At 35.1% G+C, this 18,492-nt stretch overlaps 2 protein-coding genes across 3 annotated transcripts; both read left to right on the forward strand.

The window, feature by feature from the left end:
• On the forward strand, positions 1-1,860 carry LOC149426762 (uncharacterized). Its single transcript, XM_089650659.1, has 8 exons — positions 1-15; positions 147-247; positions 446-529; positions 857-931; positions 1,118-1,207; positions 1,332-1,412; positions 1,539-1,654; positions 1,776-1,860. The coding sequence occupies exons 1-7, from the start codon at positions 1-3 to the stop codon at positions 1,651-1,653; spliced, it is 561 nt and encodes a 186-aa protein (XP_089506785.1). The 3' UTR covers position 1,654; positions 1,776-1,860.
• Positions 1,861-5,324: 3,464 nt separating this feature from the next.
• On the forward strand, positions 5,325-10,860 carry LOC149426763 (uncharacterized). 2 transcript variants are annotated; one of them, XR_016302390.1, is made up of 2 exons: positions 5,325-6,399; positions 7,718-8,375. XR_016302390.1 is itself a non-coding variant. In XM_089633097.1 (2 exons), the coding sequence occupies exons 1-2, from the start codon at positions 6,197-6,199 to the stop codon at positions 10,343-10,345; spliced, it is 1,239 nt and encodes a 412-aa protein (XP_089489223.1). In that variant the 5' UTR covers positions 5,354-6,196; the 3' UTR covers positions 10,346-10,860. The 2 variants fall into 2 exon arrangements, 1 of the variants encoding a protein (XP_089489223.1); XM_089633097.1 differs by lacking the exon at positions 7,718-8,375 and adding an exon at positions 9,310-10,860 and having other exon boundaries at positions 5,354-6,399.
• The last annotated feature ends 7,632 nt before the right edge of the window (positions 10,861-18,492 follow it).

Genomic DNA, 18,492 nt, shown 5'->3' on the forward strand with positions numbered 1-18,492 from the left:
ATGAAGACATTTGTGGTAGGTTTTGCAGAAATGGAATATTAAATTTTATTTCATTTAACATAAAATTTATTCCCATTTCATATTTTACATTTTTTAAGACTTTTGATATTATGTTGCAGATTTCCTAATTGTTAATTATGTTGCAGGCTTTATTTTCGGTTTTCTTCCTGGCAGCATTGGCCAATGCCGCTGAGGGAGAATTAGAGAAACAGGAGGCGAGTGTGCTCCCTATCGACCCCGTTAAAAGGTAAGATTTTTTTTTATCCATCGATCATGCATCCATTGTTTAACCACTTAATTTAATATACATTTAACACATTTTGAAGAATCCAATCTTTTCGGAAACTAATTAATAATAGTTGATACTAATTAACTAATTAATTGATTCGTTTACACAATTTTTTTTTGCATATAATTAATAAATTACATTCCCTTAATATTTTAGTATGGAAGATGACACTTTCATGATCCGTGGACCGCGCTCCTTGCGGGACGATCGGCGCAGGGACGATGACAGGCGCGACAGAGAGTAAGTTAACATCCTGAATCCTTAAAACAAATTGCGGTAAGTAGAAATTGTTTGGGTATTGAACTTTGGGGATTTTAATTGTCTTTTCGTCAAAAAATTTACATACTTTCCAAAATCTTAAATCACGTAAAAAAACTTGAAGCGTTACGAACACAACTAGGTGACTTTATGCATATAGAACAATTGCATCAGGAGACCAAGAGTGGAATTTCCAGAATCTTTTCCGAAAGTTTACATATCCTGAAATTTACAAACGAATGCATGCGTAAAAGAGTGATAAATAAAAGCAATATTTTTTTCTAACTTGAAAATATTCAATAATTTTAGTGAAGAAGACCGCAGAGGTTTCATCGAGCGTGCCATGCGCGCCTTACGCGACGATGATGATAGGCGCGACAGAGAGTAAGTTTCGATCTATTTCTTTTCAACTTGTCATGAAATTTTATATATACTCGTATTTCTAATTAAACGCATTATGGAACCAACATTATAGTTTGTATTTAAAATTTCTTTATCGAATTTTCGTAAAACGATTAAAATTTAACTTGTTATATTTGTGGAAAGATTCAAATCATGATTTGCTTCCAGTGACAGGAGGTTCCGCACGTATGACCGCGACAGGCGCTCTTTGCGCGAAGAACGCCGCAGGGAAGAAAGGAGGCGTGAGTTCGAAAGGGAGTAAGTTATACAATATACTACTAATAAATAATTATATCCTGAGTATACCCAGAAATAGGGGAAACTTGTAGGTGATGGCTACTGTTGGTATGCTGAAACCTTAACAATGTTTGGTTAATTCCAGTTCGGAAGATGAGAGGAGAACCCGTCGCGAGCGCACCATGAGGGAAAATCGTCGCAGGGAAGAGATCAGGAGGATATTGGAGTAAGATTTTCAACTACTACTGTTGAGGAAATTCACCGCATAGATATATCCTTGGAATTCTATAATTTACTATCAGTGAATATATTTTAAAGTTAAAAAATACCTAATCGTATGTTTGTTTTCCAGGCGTGATGACGACAGGGACAGGAGCCGTAACATGCGCTCTATGCGCGAGGATCGCCGCCGGGACATTGACGACCGCGACAGAAGGGAAATCGATGCTACAAGGAGGATGGACTAGGGTAGGAATAATTTAAAGACAATAAATATTACGATTATAATTGTTTATGTTCTAAGGAGATATAATGACATTTAAATCTAATTGAAGTTTGATATGTTTTAAGATTTTTTTACTGTTTTCAGCTACCCCGACATACCAGCACCAAGACTTTTGCCAGACCCCATTGCTTCTAGAGAAATGTATCTTCCGAAGAACAATGAATAAACCTTACTTATAACACTTTTCCATTCTGTTGCCATTAATTAAAAATCTTTAAACTTATGTTATACTTACCTAAATTCACTGTTTAAAATTGAACTCGGACTTTTTTTTAAATAAATAAATATTTTCCTTATTATTCCTGTTTGTTTTATTATTTTGTCATTTCATAACATTATAAATTTTGTACAATTTATAATTCCTGCACCTAATTTTAGAATACTATCTTTAGATTCCTAGATAATTTGTCCGTCTCTCCATAAAACTAACGCGGAACCAAAGTACTACATAGAAACTCCCAAAACCTTTTTTTTCTAACTGTTCTTAATATTTGGAGATCAGAAAACAACGTTTAAAAAAAAATTAAAAAAATGTAAATAGCCTATTTTCTACTCATTTCTAGTTGCATAGGATCAATCACAGTAGTTTTAAAGAATTACAGACACAGATCGGGACCGACAATTCTGAAATCATTGCCATAATAACTTCGTTTACCAGAGCATCGTGTCATTTGATAATTATTACATTTCTTTGTTTTTCGCTCCTTTCTTTAATAATAAATAATAATAAGAGTTTATTCCAGAATTTTTTTTGTTGAAAATAAGAAACGCAATAGCCATTTACAAAGCTTTCTACGCACAATAATCTTTTATGTAAATATAGTAAAATCAAGTAAATCAAAAATATTGATACCTACTTGTTATTAACAATTATAAAACGTTAAATTAAAATGCAGTTCTACAAATTCAATTAAAAAGATATATATATTTGATAATACTTACCAGAAATTTCTTCTACTTGAAACAGTTTTTTGGACGGGGTGTTAAAGATCATTAAAAAATAACGTTATAGTATAGGTAAAATTGTACCACAATACAGAAAGTACAAGACCAAAAACCATTTATTCATAATTAATGAAGATCTGCAGAATCGGTCAAAAAAGTGGAAGAATACCTCTCTATGGGAAGGGGAAGGGGGGGGGGGGGGGGGTTAAGAGAAGATTTTCACCACTAGACATTTCTCGGAAGATATTTGGTCAAATATCATGAATGCACAAATTTTGTCATTTGTCGAACCCTATTTTACCTGTAAGTGGAATTAGCTAAGCGCGCTATTATATTTTTAACTCAACTGACATTATTACTATTACCACACTACATTACCAGCAACATTATTACCACAACTAACTTTCAAATTTTATTGAATGTTATTTAATCCCAATATTGATTGCACAATCCCTGCATGTAGCCAAGAATAAAATAAAACAATTATAATTCATTCACGGAAGCTATTACTCTCAAAGTTTTCGTGGGTCGAATATTTATGTCGAGTAGAATGTCTACAGTGCAGTCTTTCACACAACACGGCTTATTAACTTTATCGGGAGGCATTTTCACCCAAACAGATAAGAATATTTACGTTCACAACCAAATCAATGGCGAACTTCAACACTTCAATGGTAATTGCGCTGGCGTCGTTTCCGGGGAAGTAAAGCGGGTAGCTTCTCTTTCTGTTACACGGGTCTTATGGTGGAGAGAGTGAGAAATCAAACCACTGCGGATTTTCATTGGTAGGCTGTGAAGACATCTTAAAATAACCATAGAAATTTCCGTGTCTTTTCTTCGGTTTCAAATTTGGATCCGAGTTATACCCCTATGGTGTATCCTCTGCAAAGCTACGCTGGCTCCCGTGCCGCGCACCGCCTATCCAAACTCCACCTGCATACCGTCAGTCGCCAGCCGGACCACCGTATAAACCACGGTGAGGCAACCGCCCCCCGCTCCACGCTGCACCGACTCCCGCCATTGCCCCGCATCATCCGCCGTCAAGATCCACAGCATCTTTGGCTCTAATTTCACATTGGAGTAACAGGAAGGCTTAAAGTCTTCACCAGTGATGAACACCACCTACATGCATCCACACATATGTTTACCAAATGACCACTCCATCACCGTCGTCGCCGTTTGGTGTTGAACAAAGATCTGGAGGATTCGCCGCTGACTACATCCACCGATGTGGTGTACATCTTGGAACCGGGGAATTCGCCATCGATCAAGTTCACCAACTGCATGAGCATCGTTCCGGATTTATCTCTCACTACACTGACTCAATAAACGCTGTGACCTCATAACCTCTGTCATTCGCCTCCTTGCCTGATCCCCAAAAAATTACCAAAACCAAGTCCAAAAAGTATGTTATGTTTTTTTGGATTCATTTTTTTTGTATTTGATGCATGTGCAATCATACCATAAAAATAAAAAATACAGTGTGTGGCAAGCCTACGCACGACGGAAGTGAAGCTTTTATTATTCTTCTCTCTCTCTTTTCAATTCATTCTCTCTTTTTTTCTGTCTATTGACATATTTATAAGGAGAAAAAAAAAATTAAAAGTTATAAAAATATGAGATTCGAACCCGGGTCCTGCATAACGAGTGTCGAACACTCTGCCTCTAGACCGCGAGGGGAGATATTTTGCGCGACGCGGCGTTATCGGCCTTGATTAGTAATTTTAATGATTCAAAATAAAAATAGTTAATCAAAATACAGAGCGACACTACCGGCTCGATTTGTAAGCTATATTTCGACCAAAATATCATATAGGTATCGTAAATTAAAGTAAAGGTAAATTAACAATTTTATGTAATTTTTTAGTACATTATTACAAATCGTTGATCAATAAAAATAATTAATCAAAATACCGAGCGACTCTACCGGCTCGATTTGTAAGCTATATTTCGACCAAAATATCATATAGGTACCGTAAAGTAAATTAAGTTTAAATTAATAAATTTATCTAATTTTTTACTACATTATTACAAATCGTTGATAAAAAAAATTAAAAGTTATAAAAATATGGGATTCGAACCAGGGTCCTGCATAACGAGTGTCGAACGCTCTGCCTCTAGACCGCGGTTATTACGTATTCGACCAAAATATCATATAGTCAAAATATCTAAAAGTCGCAGCACGAGAGCATTTTATCACTTTTAAAAAAATTATTATTAAAAAAATCACAAAAAGAAAAAAAAAATAGTTAAAGCGGAGATCGAACCTCGGTTCTTCACGACGACAATCGGGCGTTCTGCCTCTAGACCGCAAAGCTGAGTTTGGAGAGTGACCTAAAGTAGGTATATAATATTGGCTAGGCTCCTATAGCGAAATGATCACGGTTTTTCATGACGGTCATGAGTTGGTTTTACTCCGGTCCTCGAAATTGCATAACGCGCGTAAAAAGTTTCACCTCAAAAACATACCCAAACACAATGCCATTACGTGCTCAAACATAGCTAAATTAATATCTAATCAATATCTGGTGTGATTAGAGTGACTTTATCTCATTGAATGGTTAAAAAGATGAGAAAGCTGTTACACATCGAAAATATTTATCACAGAAAATCGGAATGAAATGTATAAGATTAGTCCTGACCCGCATGCTAGTGGTGGTGTAAATATTTGTATTAATAGGTGTTAGAAATTGGAGTTTGTTGGCTTTGCATAGATGTCTCTGCCTTTCCAACGGACTGAAGTTAATAAATAAGTTGATAGTTTTTTCAATAGATGTCGCCATAAATGCTCCCCTGCTAAAAGTCAATAAATAGGTTGATTTATAATTTTCTTCCTCTTCTGCAATAAACATTTCTGGCGAAATAAGTGGTTTAAATTTCTACCTGGATCCAAAATTATACATTGGACCTTCGTGCCGCATCCGTATTATCGATTGAATCGCGGATGATAAAAGAACCAGCAAACATCTTCAACATCCAACATCAGAGGGGATCTTCAGAAAAACGGGCAAGTGACCATATCCCATATACCTACCTTATTTTCCCAGGCAGGAGAGCATGATTTATTACACAGCCGTATTTCTTTGTTTGTTTTAAAATTGAATCGGGCTGATTGTTACCAAGTGTTGTTTGAATTGATTTCATACCCATCATCGAAATTGTAGTAAGCAATAATAATTGTTACAACAATATAAAAAGAAGTTAGAATACAAAGCAAGTATTTTAAATTTCTTAAAAGATTTATTACGAGCGGTTATATTTGAAAATCCGTTAGTTTAAATTTCGAAAGTTACCGCGAGTCGGTAAAAACACCAACCCAGCCGCGAAGCAAGCTGACGCATGCGCGGTGGAGATTGTGGAGAGAATAACAATAGTGTCAAATTGTTTTCTTTTTGACAGCCATCGAGCTGTTGCATTTATAAAATTCAGATAAAATTCATTGTTTATCGGTTAGTTAGTAAAGTTCTGTGATCAAGGACAGTGCACGTGTAGTGATTGATTACAAGTGATTATCATTTGACAATACGTTCTGTGAATACCTCCTTTCTTGATATTTAAAAATGGATCTCAAAACTTTGATTAACCAGCGTGGAATTTGCAAGGCGAAATTAACTAGGTTCAATGAATATATAAACGGTGATAATTTGTCGCAATCTGAAATTGAAGTCAGATTGAAGAAACTTGAACCAATTTTAGACACTTTCGACTCATTACAAGATAACATAGAAGCAATTTCGCCGGAAGAATTAACCAAAACAGAAAGGCAAGCATTTGAAAATTTATATTATAATCTTGTTGCTAAGGCTAAAGACAAATTGTTAAATAAAGTTCAGAATACAACATCACATAACATACGTTTGCCTATACTTGAGTTGCCAAAATTTAATGGGAGTTACGAAAATTGGTTGAATTTTCGGGATACTTTTGTTGCTTTAGTTGAAAATAATCCATCTTTAGAAGTTATTCAAAAATTGTATTATCTGCGATCATGCCTCGAAGGTGACGCAGCTAAATTATTAACCTCACTTCCAAATAACCAGGAGAACTATCATACTGCATGGGAAATGTTAACTTCTCGCTATCAAAATATAAAAATTATTATACATAAGCACGTTGAAGCATTATTTAAATTGCCTGAAATAAAATTTGAAAATTCCGTAGCATTAAGGAATCTTATCGATGAATCCGAATTACATTTAAAATCGTTAAATAAGTTAAATATACCCACCGAAAATTGGGATATCATGTTAATATATTTATTGTCGCGAAAACTAGATAGTGAAACTCGACATCATTGGGAAGTATTTGCCACAAAAGAGAATCTACCCACATATAAAGAGTTTATAAAATATTTATCAGATCGAGTTCAGATTTTAGAATTTGCTGGGATTACTGAAGGAAAATTTAATCAAAATAAAACTTTTCCTTTCAAATACCGAAAAGAAGCTATGATTTCTTTAACGCCTCAAATGACAAAATGTATTATTTGCAAAGGCGATCATAAGGTTTATAATTGTAAAAAATTTTTAATATTAAATACTAAGGATAGAATTATAAAGATACGTCAAGTAAATGCGTGTTTGAAATGTTTGTGCTTGGGTCATAAGCTAAAAGAATGTAAAAGTAAATACAATTGTCGTATATGCGAAAATAACTCGCACAATACTTTGTTGCATTTAAAAAAGGAAACAGATAATTCGAAGTCTCAGGATAAGGATTCACCATCAACATCAAATAATGAACCTTTAGTTACAAATCACTCTACGAAAATATCTAATAGTTTTGTTTTGTTATCTACCGCCGTTATTAAAGTGTTGAATAATAACGGAAATTTGATTAAGGCTAGAGTTTTATTGGATAGTGGTTCTCAATCCAATTTTATAACAGAAGAATTTGCAACAAGGTTGCAATTAAAACCCAAAAGGGCAAACATACCGATTACCGGAATCCAAAACAAAATATTGAATATTAAAAATAGCATAAATTTAAGAATTTTCTCGAACTATTCACCGTATGAAAGAGACATAGAATGTCTCGTTTTGAAAGAAGTAACAAGTCATCTGCCGCAAATTTCTTTTCAGAGAAAGGATGCCAACATACCTGATGGTCTTCAGTTAGCGGATCCTGCCTTCTATGAAACAAGCTCCATAGATATGCTACTCGGAGCGGAAATCTTTTGGGAAATTATGAAGCAAGATCAACTTCGAAATGGAGACTCAGGACCCATATTACAGAGAACTGAATTCGGATGGCTGGTGTCAGGACCCATCGTCACAACAAAAATAAAAAGGCCAGTAAAATCTTGTCAACTATCATTAAATATAATCCATAAACAGATTGAAAACTTCTGGAAATTAGAAGAATTCCAACCGGTGAAGCACCGGAGCCATGAGGAGCGAGCGTGCGAGGAGATTTTCAAGGACACTTATAAAAGGAATGACAATGGTCGTTTCATGGTAAGCTTACCACAGCGCCCCTGTGTTAAACAGTTGGGAGAAACGCTGCCCATGGCGGAAAAAAGACTTTGCAATTTGCAAAGGAAATTTTCTTCAAATCCTGACCTGATGAAAAAATATAAAGAATTCATGCAGGAATATATAGACTTGGGTCACATGACCCAGTGCGAAGCACCTTCTAATGAAGATTGTTATTTTTATTTGCCACATCATGCAGTATTGAAAGAATCGAGCACTACCACTAAGACTCGAGTGGTATTTGACGGTTCAGCAAAATCATCCAATGGTATATCATTAAACGATGCTCTCATGATAGGACCTGTTTTACAGAAAGATTTAGCCGCACAATTGATATGTTTCAGAAAACACCAGTACGCGATAACAGCCGACATTGAGAAAATGTACAGTCAAATATTGGTGCGACCCGAAGACAGGGATCATCCGGTAAGATGGAACACTTTCGTTGCTAATAGAGTGGCGGAAATCCAGGAAGCCAGTCAGCCGGAGCAATGGAACCATGTACGGTCAGAAGACAATGCAGCAGACGTGCTTTCCAGAGGAATCGGCGTTTCACAGTTATTAATTTCCAGCATTTGGTGGCATGGTCCAGATTGGCTGACGTTGGATTCAGCGTGCTGGCCAAATTCCAACTCATTTTGTATTGATCCACCAGAGATCAAAACAAGCTCGGCACTGTTGTCTGCTGTGAAACAGGACTGGGACATTTTTGATAGATATTCCAATTTTTCCAAATTACAGAGAGTAACAGCATACCTTAATAGATTTATTTTTAATTGTAGAAACCCTTCGCAGCGCCGCTATAGTAAATTGACAGTTAGTGAGTTGGAAAATTCAGTAAACAAATTAATATCTCGGGCGCAATCATACTGTTTCAGAGACGAAATTCGAGTTTTAAATAATGGAGGTAATATACCTAGGAATAGTGCACTAAAGTCATTAGATCCTTTCATTGAAAGGGATCTAATTCGTGTGGGGGGAAGGCTCTCCAAAGGTAAAATGGTAACCGAGGGCCAGCAGCACCCAATTTTGTTACCTTCGCATCATAAATTAACAGAGTTAATTGTAAAACACTATCATTACTTGAACTTACACTCGGGAACGCAGTCATTATTGGCGTTGATTAGAATGAAATTTTGGCCGATTAAGGGAAGGAATATTGTAAAAAAAATAATAAAAAAATGTATAATTTGTTATAGATGTAATCCCAAATCCGAACAGCAGTTGATGGCCGACCTGCCAGCTGAAAGAATAACTGAATGTAGGCCATTTCAGATAACAGGAGTGGACTACTGTGGACCAATATTAATAAAGTCGGGTATTCACAGAAAATCACATAGCGTTAAATCATATATTTGCTTATTCGTATGCATGGTCACTAAAGCCGTGCACTTAGAAGCTGTGCTGTCCTTGAGCGCAGAGAGTTTTTTAAACTCTTTGAAACGGTTTATCTCGCGTCGTGGTAGACCAAGCAAAATGTTCTCGGACAATGCAACCAATTTTAAAGCGGCTAATAATGAACTAAGAGAAATTTATAATTTTTTAAATATGTCTAATGATAAAATTGATAATTATTTATCCACATTAGGAATACAATGGCAATTTATACCAGCTCGTGCGCCGAACTTTGGGGGGCTCTGGGAGGCTGGGATAAAGTCAGTTAAGCATCACTTAAAAAGAATAACCAGTATCGCTTCATTAACTTATGAAGAGATTAATACGGTGTTGTATCAAATTGAATCTTGCTTAAACTCCAGGCCACTGTCTCCCTTATCAAATGATCCTTATGACCTTAATCCCTTGACTCCCGGTCACTTTCTAATAGGAACTAGTTTGGCGGCGATTCCAGAACAAAATTTGGAACATATCACATTCAATCGATTAAACAATTACCAAAAACTAATCCAGATTGTACAATTTTTCTGGTCGAGGTGGCGGAAGGAGTACTTAGCAGAACTTCAAACCAGAAGCAAATGGACCAATAGGAATCAAAGGCAGATGCGGTCTGGCGACATGGTCGTAATAAAGGAGGACAACGTCCCTTCTTGCTACTGGAGGCTGGGACGTGTGAGCGCCGTTCATCCTGGCGCTGATGGAAGAGTTCGCGTGGCGACCATCATCACGTCGAAAGGCATCATCCAGAGGGCCATATCAAAGATCTGTCTGTTGCCAATAGATGACAACGAGGAGTTGAAAATGTCGACACCCCCACCCAACGGACCAGACGCTGAGTAAGCGCAAAATAAAAAAAGGTTTTGTGCAAAACAATATAAAAAGTTTCGTGATAAAAACAATATAAAATTTTTGTGTATTATCATAAATAAAAATAAAAAATAATAATAATAAATTAAAAGAAGATAAGGAAGAAATAATAATAAATAAAAGGTAAAAACAGTGCATAAAAAAGTGGATAACAATAAAACTTGCGAGTTTGATAAAAAATGTACAAAATAAAAAAAGGATTGTAGATCCGTATATACCAAGAAAAAAAAAAAAACACTTTAAAAATGAACGCTTATAAACCGAGATAGCCTGCTGGCTATATGTAATTTCAAACTACACAAATACATCTGAAGAAACTAATTATAAATGTGGTAATGAACTATAGAAAAACACAAACCCTTAAGAAGGATGACCAGGAAACCAGCGCTCCATGTTGTGTTGTCTATATTATTTGTTTTATGTTTGATTATTGTTATGATTTCTGTTAGAACAAGGTTATTGGAATTATCTTAGTTGTTAAATTATAGTATAGAATAGCTTAGTGAATTGCATGAATTTGATTTGAACGAAAGTAATAATTTTAATCTCATAATTAATTTGTATAATTTTAGTTAGTTTGAAATTGTCATTTCGTTTTTAGAGTAGTCTTATGTTTAAACTTATGCTTAGAAATAGGTTACCTATTATTTCAAATATTTATTGTTAATCAATTTTTTTTTGTATTAACAGTAATAGTAAATAATTACTATTTTTGTTTCTTCCAAATTAATTTTGGCATATATGTAGATATTTAGCTGCTTAATTTTTATTCTTATGTTTTGGGGTTTGTTTCAGAAAAAATGACCTCCAATCCTTTTTTCGGGGGGAGTTTATGTTAGAAATTGGAGTTTGTTGGCTTTGCATAGATGTCTCTGCCTTTCCAACGGACTGAAGTTAATAAATAAGTTGATAGTTTTTTCAATAGATGTCGCCATAAATGCTCCCCTGCTAAAAGTCAATAAATAGGTTGATTTATAATTTTCTTCCTCTTCTGCAATAAACATTTCTGGCGAAATAAGTGGTTTAAATTTCTACCTGGATCCAAAATTATACAATAGGTAACCCAACGTTGAATGCAATAATAAAAAATGGGCCGAAATACCTCGGATATTTAAAACCGTTTTCGAGAGATATTTTTTTATAAACGTACTCTCACGATCGTATCAGCTTGTTCTGAAAGGGTTAAGTAACCCATGTGTAATGCAAAGTGTCTGCATTTAGATAGCATGCAATGATATCAAATGTCACGATAGTTGACTATCACTGACCTTTTTACGTGTGTTTAATACATATACCGAAATCATGAATCATAAATCATCTAAGGACACGAGGGACATGCTAAAACAGTTTTCTATTAACAAGGAGGATGAATTCAACTTTTTTGATAAATGAAAAAATGTCTCAAAGAAACAAGTTTATTAGGCAAATATTGCCAACAAAATTTCGAAATAAAAGTGCAAATAAAATAAGAGTCTAAATTCTTCTTAAAGTATTAAAAATTATTTTGGAAATGAGAGAAAGATAGAGAGAGAATTACTTCATTTCTTTCAAATGTCTGATCCCCAAGGGAGTCACGACGGAGTTCCTCAACTCCCATAAATTAAGAAGGACTTCACTTCCACATGTAACAGGGTTTCCGTCCAGCAAGAAACTCATCGATCAGAAACAGCAACGTAGGAAGGCTATGCGATCTGTTGATCTCTCGCAACCAATTCCAGCACCTTAAGTTAAAGTTCTCGACTCCTGGTCACTGACAAGTGGACGACCCGCTCAAAAAATTCGCCGCACAGCATCGCGGGCGAAAATTAATCAAAAACCAAACATAAACAGGCTCTCAGGAATTAACATAAATCCTAGGAAACTTCACCAGCAATAGGCTCTTGTAGAGAACGCCAGAAAAAAATGAAGAACTCCGGCCACTAGGCCGACCAATTAACATCTTACTCCATCTTGCCTTCTTCTCCCCGCTCTCCACTCCCGCTCCCGGGCGCTACCAACCAAACAAATATTCGCGAAGAAGAAAAAAATACCGAGAGGTACTGGTTTTTTAGTACCTACCCGTAATAAACAATATTTTTATTCTCTTGAATATTCCTAAGTTACACATGAACTATTTACATTAAATAAAAATACTTTCTGTGGGTATTTCCCCATTTCCTGTTGGGCGGTTTTCGTAAAAAAACGGCTGATAATATCAGTATTATTTTTATGTGACACCTCGCAAGAACACCCGTGTCGATACAGATAGTGTATAAAACTAAAAAACAAAATCTACTCTCCGGATGAGCGTCGTTGTAAAGCAGGTTAAGGAAGAGGTTTAAGGAAGAAATTATTGGAGGTAAAGAGGAAAAGTAAAAACGAGCGGTCGCAACGACTGATTTAATCCTGATCAATCCTAATCCCGATATCTCCGCTTTTATCCAAAAAAAATTAGGATACAAATCATATACGATACGAGACAAATTGCCGTATGAAGTATGTAGATAGGTGATAGATAGAATAAGATATACATTTTAAATCAAATAATCGTGAAAACTCTTAAACACTGTTCTATGATAATATAACATATTTCAGAACCAATGGTTTCATCGACAGGATAAATCATACCTGATGAAAGAACCATTGGTTTTGAAACATATAGACGATTTAATAGATCTCAGGTAAGGTGATCACAAAATGAAACTTGAAATTTAAAAAAATAATAATATATTTCGAACACGGTGTGTCACCGGAAAACATAGAAATGATATTGGTTAAAATTTTATTTAAACCAGTCCCGGTGCATAAAGGTCTCATGAAAAACAATGCGAAATAGTAATTTTACAATTATATTACTGAAAAAATAAATGTTTTAACTACGAAACTGATAAATATGTAAATCATACTCAAGCCCTCTGATTCAATTTTTATTACCTGCTTGATAGGCAAGAGATGTGGTATCAATTAGACGTACAATGTAAAGAAGAAAATAGAGTTTTTTGTATTTCTTTGGCATTCACTATGTAACAATTTCTAGACATTTTTTAAAATAGCTAGTTAATGACACGGACGTGTCGAAACCGGTCGCTAATTTTATAAAAAATTTATACGTAACAAATGTACATTGTGAATAATAAAAACTCATTAAAAACAAAAAAAGAAAATAGAGATTTATATTTTCTTTATTGACTGCTCCGTTCTTCAAAGTGCAAAAATTTAAACATTAATATCTTCAGAGTATAAATTTTGTGTGCAAGAAATAAGAAAACATTTCAATCTTCACTCTCAGATTGTGCAGTTCATCAACATGAAGATATTCGTGGTAGGTTATGTTGTATGAAATATTAAATATTCAAAAGTAAACTTGAAATTTTTTGTTTAACTTTTGATGTTGATGTTGAAGATTTCATAATTATTATTTATGTCGCAGGCTTTATTTGGGGTTTGCTTACTGAGAAGTAGAGAAACGGGAGGCGGGAGTGCGGACTATCGATCCCATTAAAAGGCAAGCAAAAAAAAAATGGAATGATTTAAAAAACACTTTGGTTTAATCCATCGACCATGCATCCATTGTTTAACTAATTAGGTATGTGTTTCTTTCTGGAATAAGTTCCATAAACACTTCCGTTTAACTTATCGATCAGCTATTTAAAAAATTCCCTGGTTTTACCACTTAATTTATTCACATCACTTAAACTTTCGTTCTATTTTTCTCTGTACTTTTTCTGATTCATTGTCTGTTTTTTTTATTTACTCTGCATTATTTCCTTTTATTATTTATCTTGCGTATATTATTTTTAAATCGTTTAGATAAATTCTTTTGGAGGTGCTAATACAATTTACTAATAACATTTAAATATAATATTTTAGTGTGGAAGATGACACGAGTGACGTGATCCGTGGACCGCGCTCCTTGCGGGACGATCGGCGCAGGGAAGATGACAGACGCGATAGAGAGTAAGTTAACATCCTGAATCCTATGGTTAAAATAAATTGCAGTGAGTATGGATTGTTTGAGTATTGACCTTAGGGGATTTATATTTTCATACCATTAACAATTTAACATCATATGTTATATAAATAGATCGGTGTTACTTCTAGTGGGGTGATTAATGAAGAGATTTCATGAAATGAAGATGATATTTCTAATAACAATGAAGTGAAAATTTTAGTGAAAAAGACCGCAGACGTATCATCGACCGTGCCATGCGCGCCTTACGCGACGATGATGATAGGCGCGACAGAGAGTAAGTTTCGAACTAATTCTCCTCAATTTTGCATGAATTGAATTTTATTTTTATGATGCCACATTATTGATTGTATTTAACATTGCCTAATCGAATTCGAATCATTGTATTAAACGGTTAAAATTAAACTTTTGGTACCTTTCTGGAAATCTTTCTAATCGTGATGTGCTTCCAGTGACGATGACACGGAGAGGAGGTACCGCACGGATGACCGTGACAGGCGCTCTTTGCACGAAGAACGCCGCAGGGAAGAAAGGAGGCGGGAGTTCGAAAGGGAGTAAGTTATGCAATATACTACTAATAAATAATTACATCCCGAATGTACCCAGAAATAGGGGAAACTTTTAGGCACCACGTGTGTTGGCCACTGTTGGTGTGCTGAATCCTTAAATATGTTTGGTTAATTCCAGTTTGGAAGATGAGAGGAGAACCCGTTGCGAGCGCACCATGAGGGAAGATCGTCGCAGGGAAGAGATCAGGAGGATATTGGAGTAAGATTTTCCACTACTACTGTTGAGGAAATTCACCGCATAGATTCTTGGAATTTTATAATTTAATATCAATGAACATTGAACATACTTCAAAATTTAAAAAATACCTAATAATATGTTTGTTTTCCAGGCGTGATGACGACAGGGATAGGAGCCGTCACATGCGCTCTATTCGCGAGGATCGCCGCCGGTACATTGACGACCGCGACAGGAGGGGGATCGATGCTACAAGGAGGATAAACTAGGGTAGGAATAATTTAAAGACAACATTTTTATTATTTTTTTAACGATTTTTGTTTTGATATTCTAAATGGATTGAATGCAATATCAATCTATTTGTCCTCCAACATTCTCAAACTATCATTTGTAAAAAAAAAAGAACATTTTTATATTTTTAGCTATCAAGGACACCTCCTCCAGCACCAGCACCAAGATTATCAAGACCCCATTGCTTCTTGTTTGTTTGTAATATTACTATCGAACCTTTTTTAATAAATAATTTTTTTTCTTATTATTCCTGATTTTTTAAATAATTTTATCATCAAAACATTGTTTAATTTATAATTCCTGCACAAAATATTAGAATAGAATTTTCTGACATCTAGAGAAAAGGTCAGTTTGTCCAGAAAACCAACACAGAACATAGGTACCCACCACAAAAAAAAATTTCACTGGATTCCTGAAACTATGTTTTTTCTTACTATATATAATATTTAGAGGAAGGGAGAAGAAATATTTTAAAAAGTTAATAATACAACGACATAAATAGCCTAATTTTCAACTAATTTCAAATTGCATAAAATCAATCAAAATAGTGTTTTATGCACTTCTAGTATTAACCTATCAATTTTAGGCGTCAACAACAACGTTTTTTTGTCTATTCAACTTATAGACGATAATATTATGCAATTGAGACTGACAATACGAAAATTTTAAGAAATTGCCGTAAAAACTTCGTTTACCAAAGCCTTGATAATTGTTAAATATGATTTAAGATTTTCACGGCCAAAAGTATTTTTGTTATTTGTTTTTGGGGTATTATGCCGTGTTGCGCTAACTCCTTATTTAGCCAACGTTTCGGACAGCATTTCAGTGTGCATCATCAGGGCAGATGTGTTATTTGAGGTTGTGTTAAAATGTGAGCTTATGTATGAGGTTGTGATACCGTGTTGCCAGCTCCAACCCTCTGAGCTAACATTAACGTATCATTTTTTATTTTTTTATTTAAAGTGGTTTTCTTCGTTTAGCTCTGGTGTATCCGTCAATTACCGGATACCAAGAACTATTAAGCTTAGCTCCATCGTCTCTATTAATGTTTACGGGATTTTTATGAATTTCAATGGCCTCCGTAATCAGCCGTGCTCTATAAGTTTTCGGTCTCCCCAGGATTTCAGGAACAAATCCAAAGTAATGCCCGGTGTCAATCAAATGCTCGGCAATTGCCGATTTGTCAGTGTGGCCAAAATACATAAAAAGGAAATCCCAATGAGACCGATTGTCAGCGCTATTGGTGCTCCTACATACAAACTTTCCCAATACATCTCGAGATTACTGCAGATGCAAACTGGAAAAACCGAATCGTGGATTAAGGATTCAACAGATCTGATTAGTAAGCTCAAGAAAGTTAAGACTGAGGAAGGAGATATTCTGGTCAGCTTTGACGTCGTGTCACTTTTCACAAATGTGCCTCTAGAAGACTCCATGACAATGCTAAGGGAGATATATGAGGAAGACATTTGCAAACTTTTTGAACACTGCATTAAAACGGGATACTTTGCGTTTCAGGGTGAATTATTTGAGCAATTGGAGGGAGTTGCGATGGGCAGTCCGTTATCGCCAGTACTAGCCAAGTTTTTTATGGAGAAGTTTGAAGAAGTGGCAACTGTGATGAAAGGCTTTAAATCACAGTGAAAAAAAAAAACAGATAAACCATAGCTGCAAAAAAATATGCAAATTATTTATGAAAACGGACATGCTAACGACATCTGGCGGAGAAAGAATTGATCCAGCTTGCTTGCAGAAGACACCTGTAATAGTTGAAATTAAATCTAGGTTCCGGGACGAAAGCAGAGAGGTCGTAAAATCGTCTAGGACGACTGGTACTTCCCCTTTCCTAGGCCCAAAAATAAATATTGAAGGTTGTCAACCAATAGATCTGAACAAAGAGCTATAAAATTTTGAGTAACCAATCAGTGAACGGAGAGGCGTACACCAAATACAGACAAAGGAATGAACTGTGGATCGGGCAATAAAAAAGATAATTAATGGCTTCTTCTTTCCCACAGAAATTAGAGGTGAACGCACTTTAGGGTCAACATCGACTTTCAAGGTGACAAACTCCTGGGAATATTTACAATGACTGAGACATTTATGGGGTATCGAACCGTTGAAATCGAGTGCTTTGAAGATTTTACAAATTGAAAAACACACGCACGAAAATGCAATGGAAAATTTATAAACGTGATAGTATAAAAAAAGGACGGAAAAGCGAAGGAAAGTTACTGGCGGAATTTCAACTGTAGTGCAATTATTTATGATAGAAGGAGGGTGTCATGTTCGATAAAAATCGTACTAAAGAGAGGAGTGAGTGTTGGAAACAATGGAAATTAATCGTTATCAATTTAAGATGAAACGGACATATTGGTAAATCAATCTTGAATGAAAATCTCGCAAAAAAAATACACATTTTAGAAAAGTGCGGCGATCGAATGGAAGGATAATACAGATATTTTGGACTGCTACGAAGGTCCCAGGGACGTGGAAATCGAGTATCAGAAGAAGACAGTAAAACTAAACATATATCGATAGATTAGATTCAGGAAAAGTAGACATTTTCATGATTATTAGGTTAGATATATATTAGAGTTACCCAATATTACGGAGGGATCGAAACAAGATAAAAGGTTGGCGGTCTCATGTATATTTTGAAGGATAAACAATCGGAATTTGAACATGATTTTTATTTACGTTAAGGTAATAAACGATTGGAAAAGCGATTAACTTTAACGTGGACCTTATGGAAGTATTAAGATTAGACAAAAGAGATTAAAATTAATAGGTTTGAAATTAAACTAAATTTACGAGTCTAGTACCAAAATTTTAAACATAAACAGATGTCAATGCATATGTTTTATGTGAATCCTGGTATGAGAAAGATAGAAAATTGGGCGGAGATTGGGTCAGGCAATAAAAATGACAGATATCCCAGAGTCTAATTAGGTATATCTCCCATGGAAGTGTGGAAAACTATATATTAATTAATAATAAATGAAGTATGAAATTTCCCAGCAGACTACACACATCGGGAAAAGTGGAGAAAAGATAAAAGGAAGGGTAAAGAACGGAGATAAAGAATAATCCAAGTGGAAAAAAGTGATACAATTCGAATTTATCCGTGAAATTA

Source organism: Hesperophylax consimilis, chromosome 1 (assembly GCF_061612785.1).
Source record: "Hesperophylax consimilis isolate HC1 chromosome 1, BYU_Hcon_1.0, whole genome shotgun sequence".
Classification (NCBI taxonomy): Eukaryota; Metazoa; Arthropoda; class Insecta; order Trichoptera; family Limnephilidae; genus Hesperophylax; species Hesperophylax consimilis.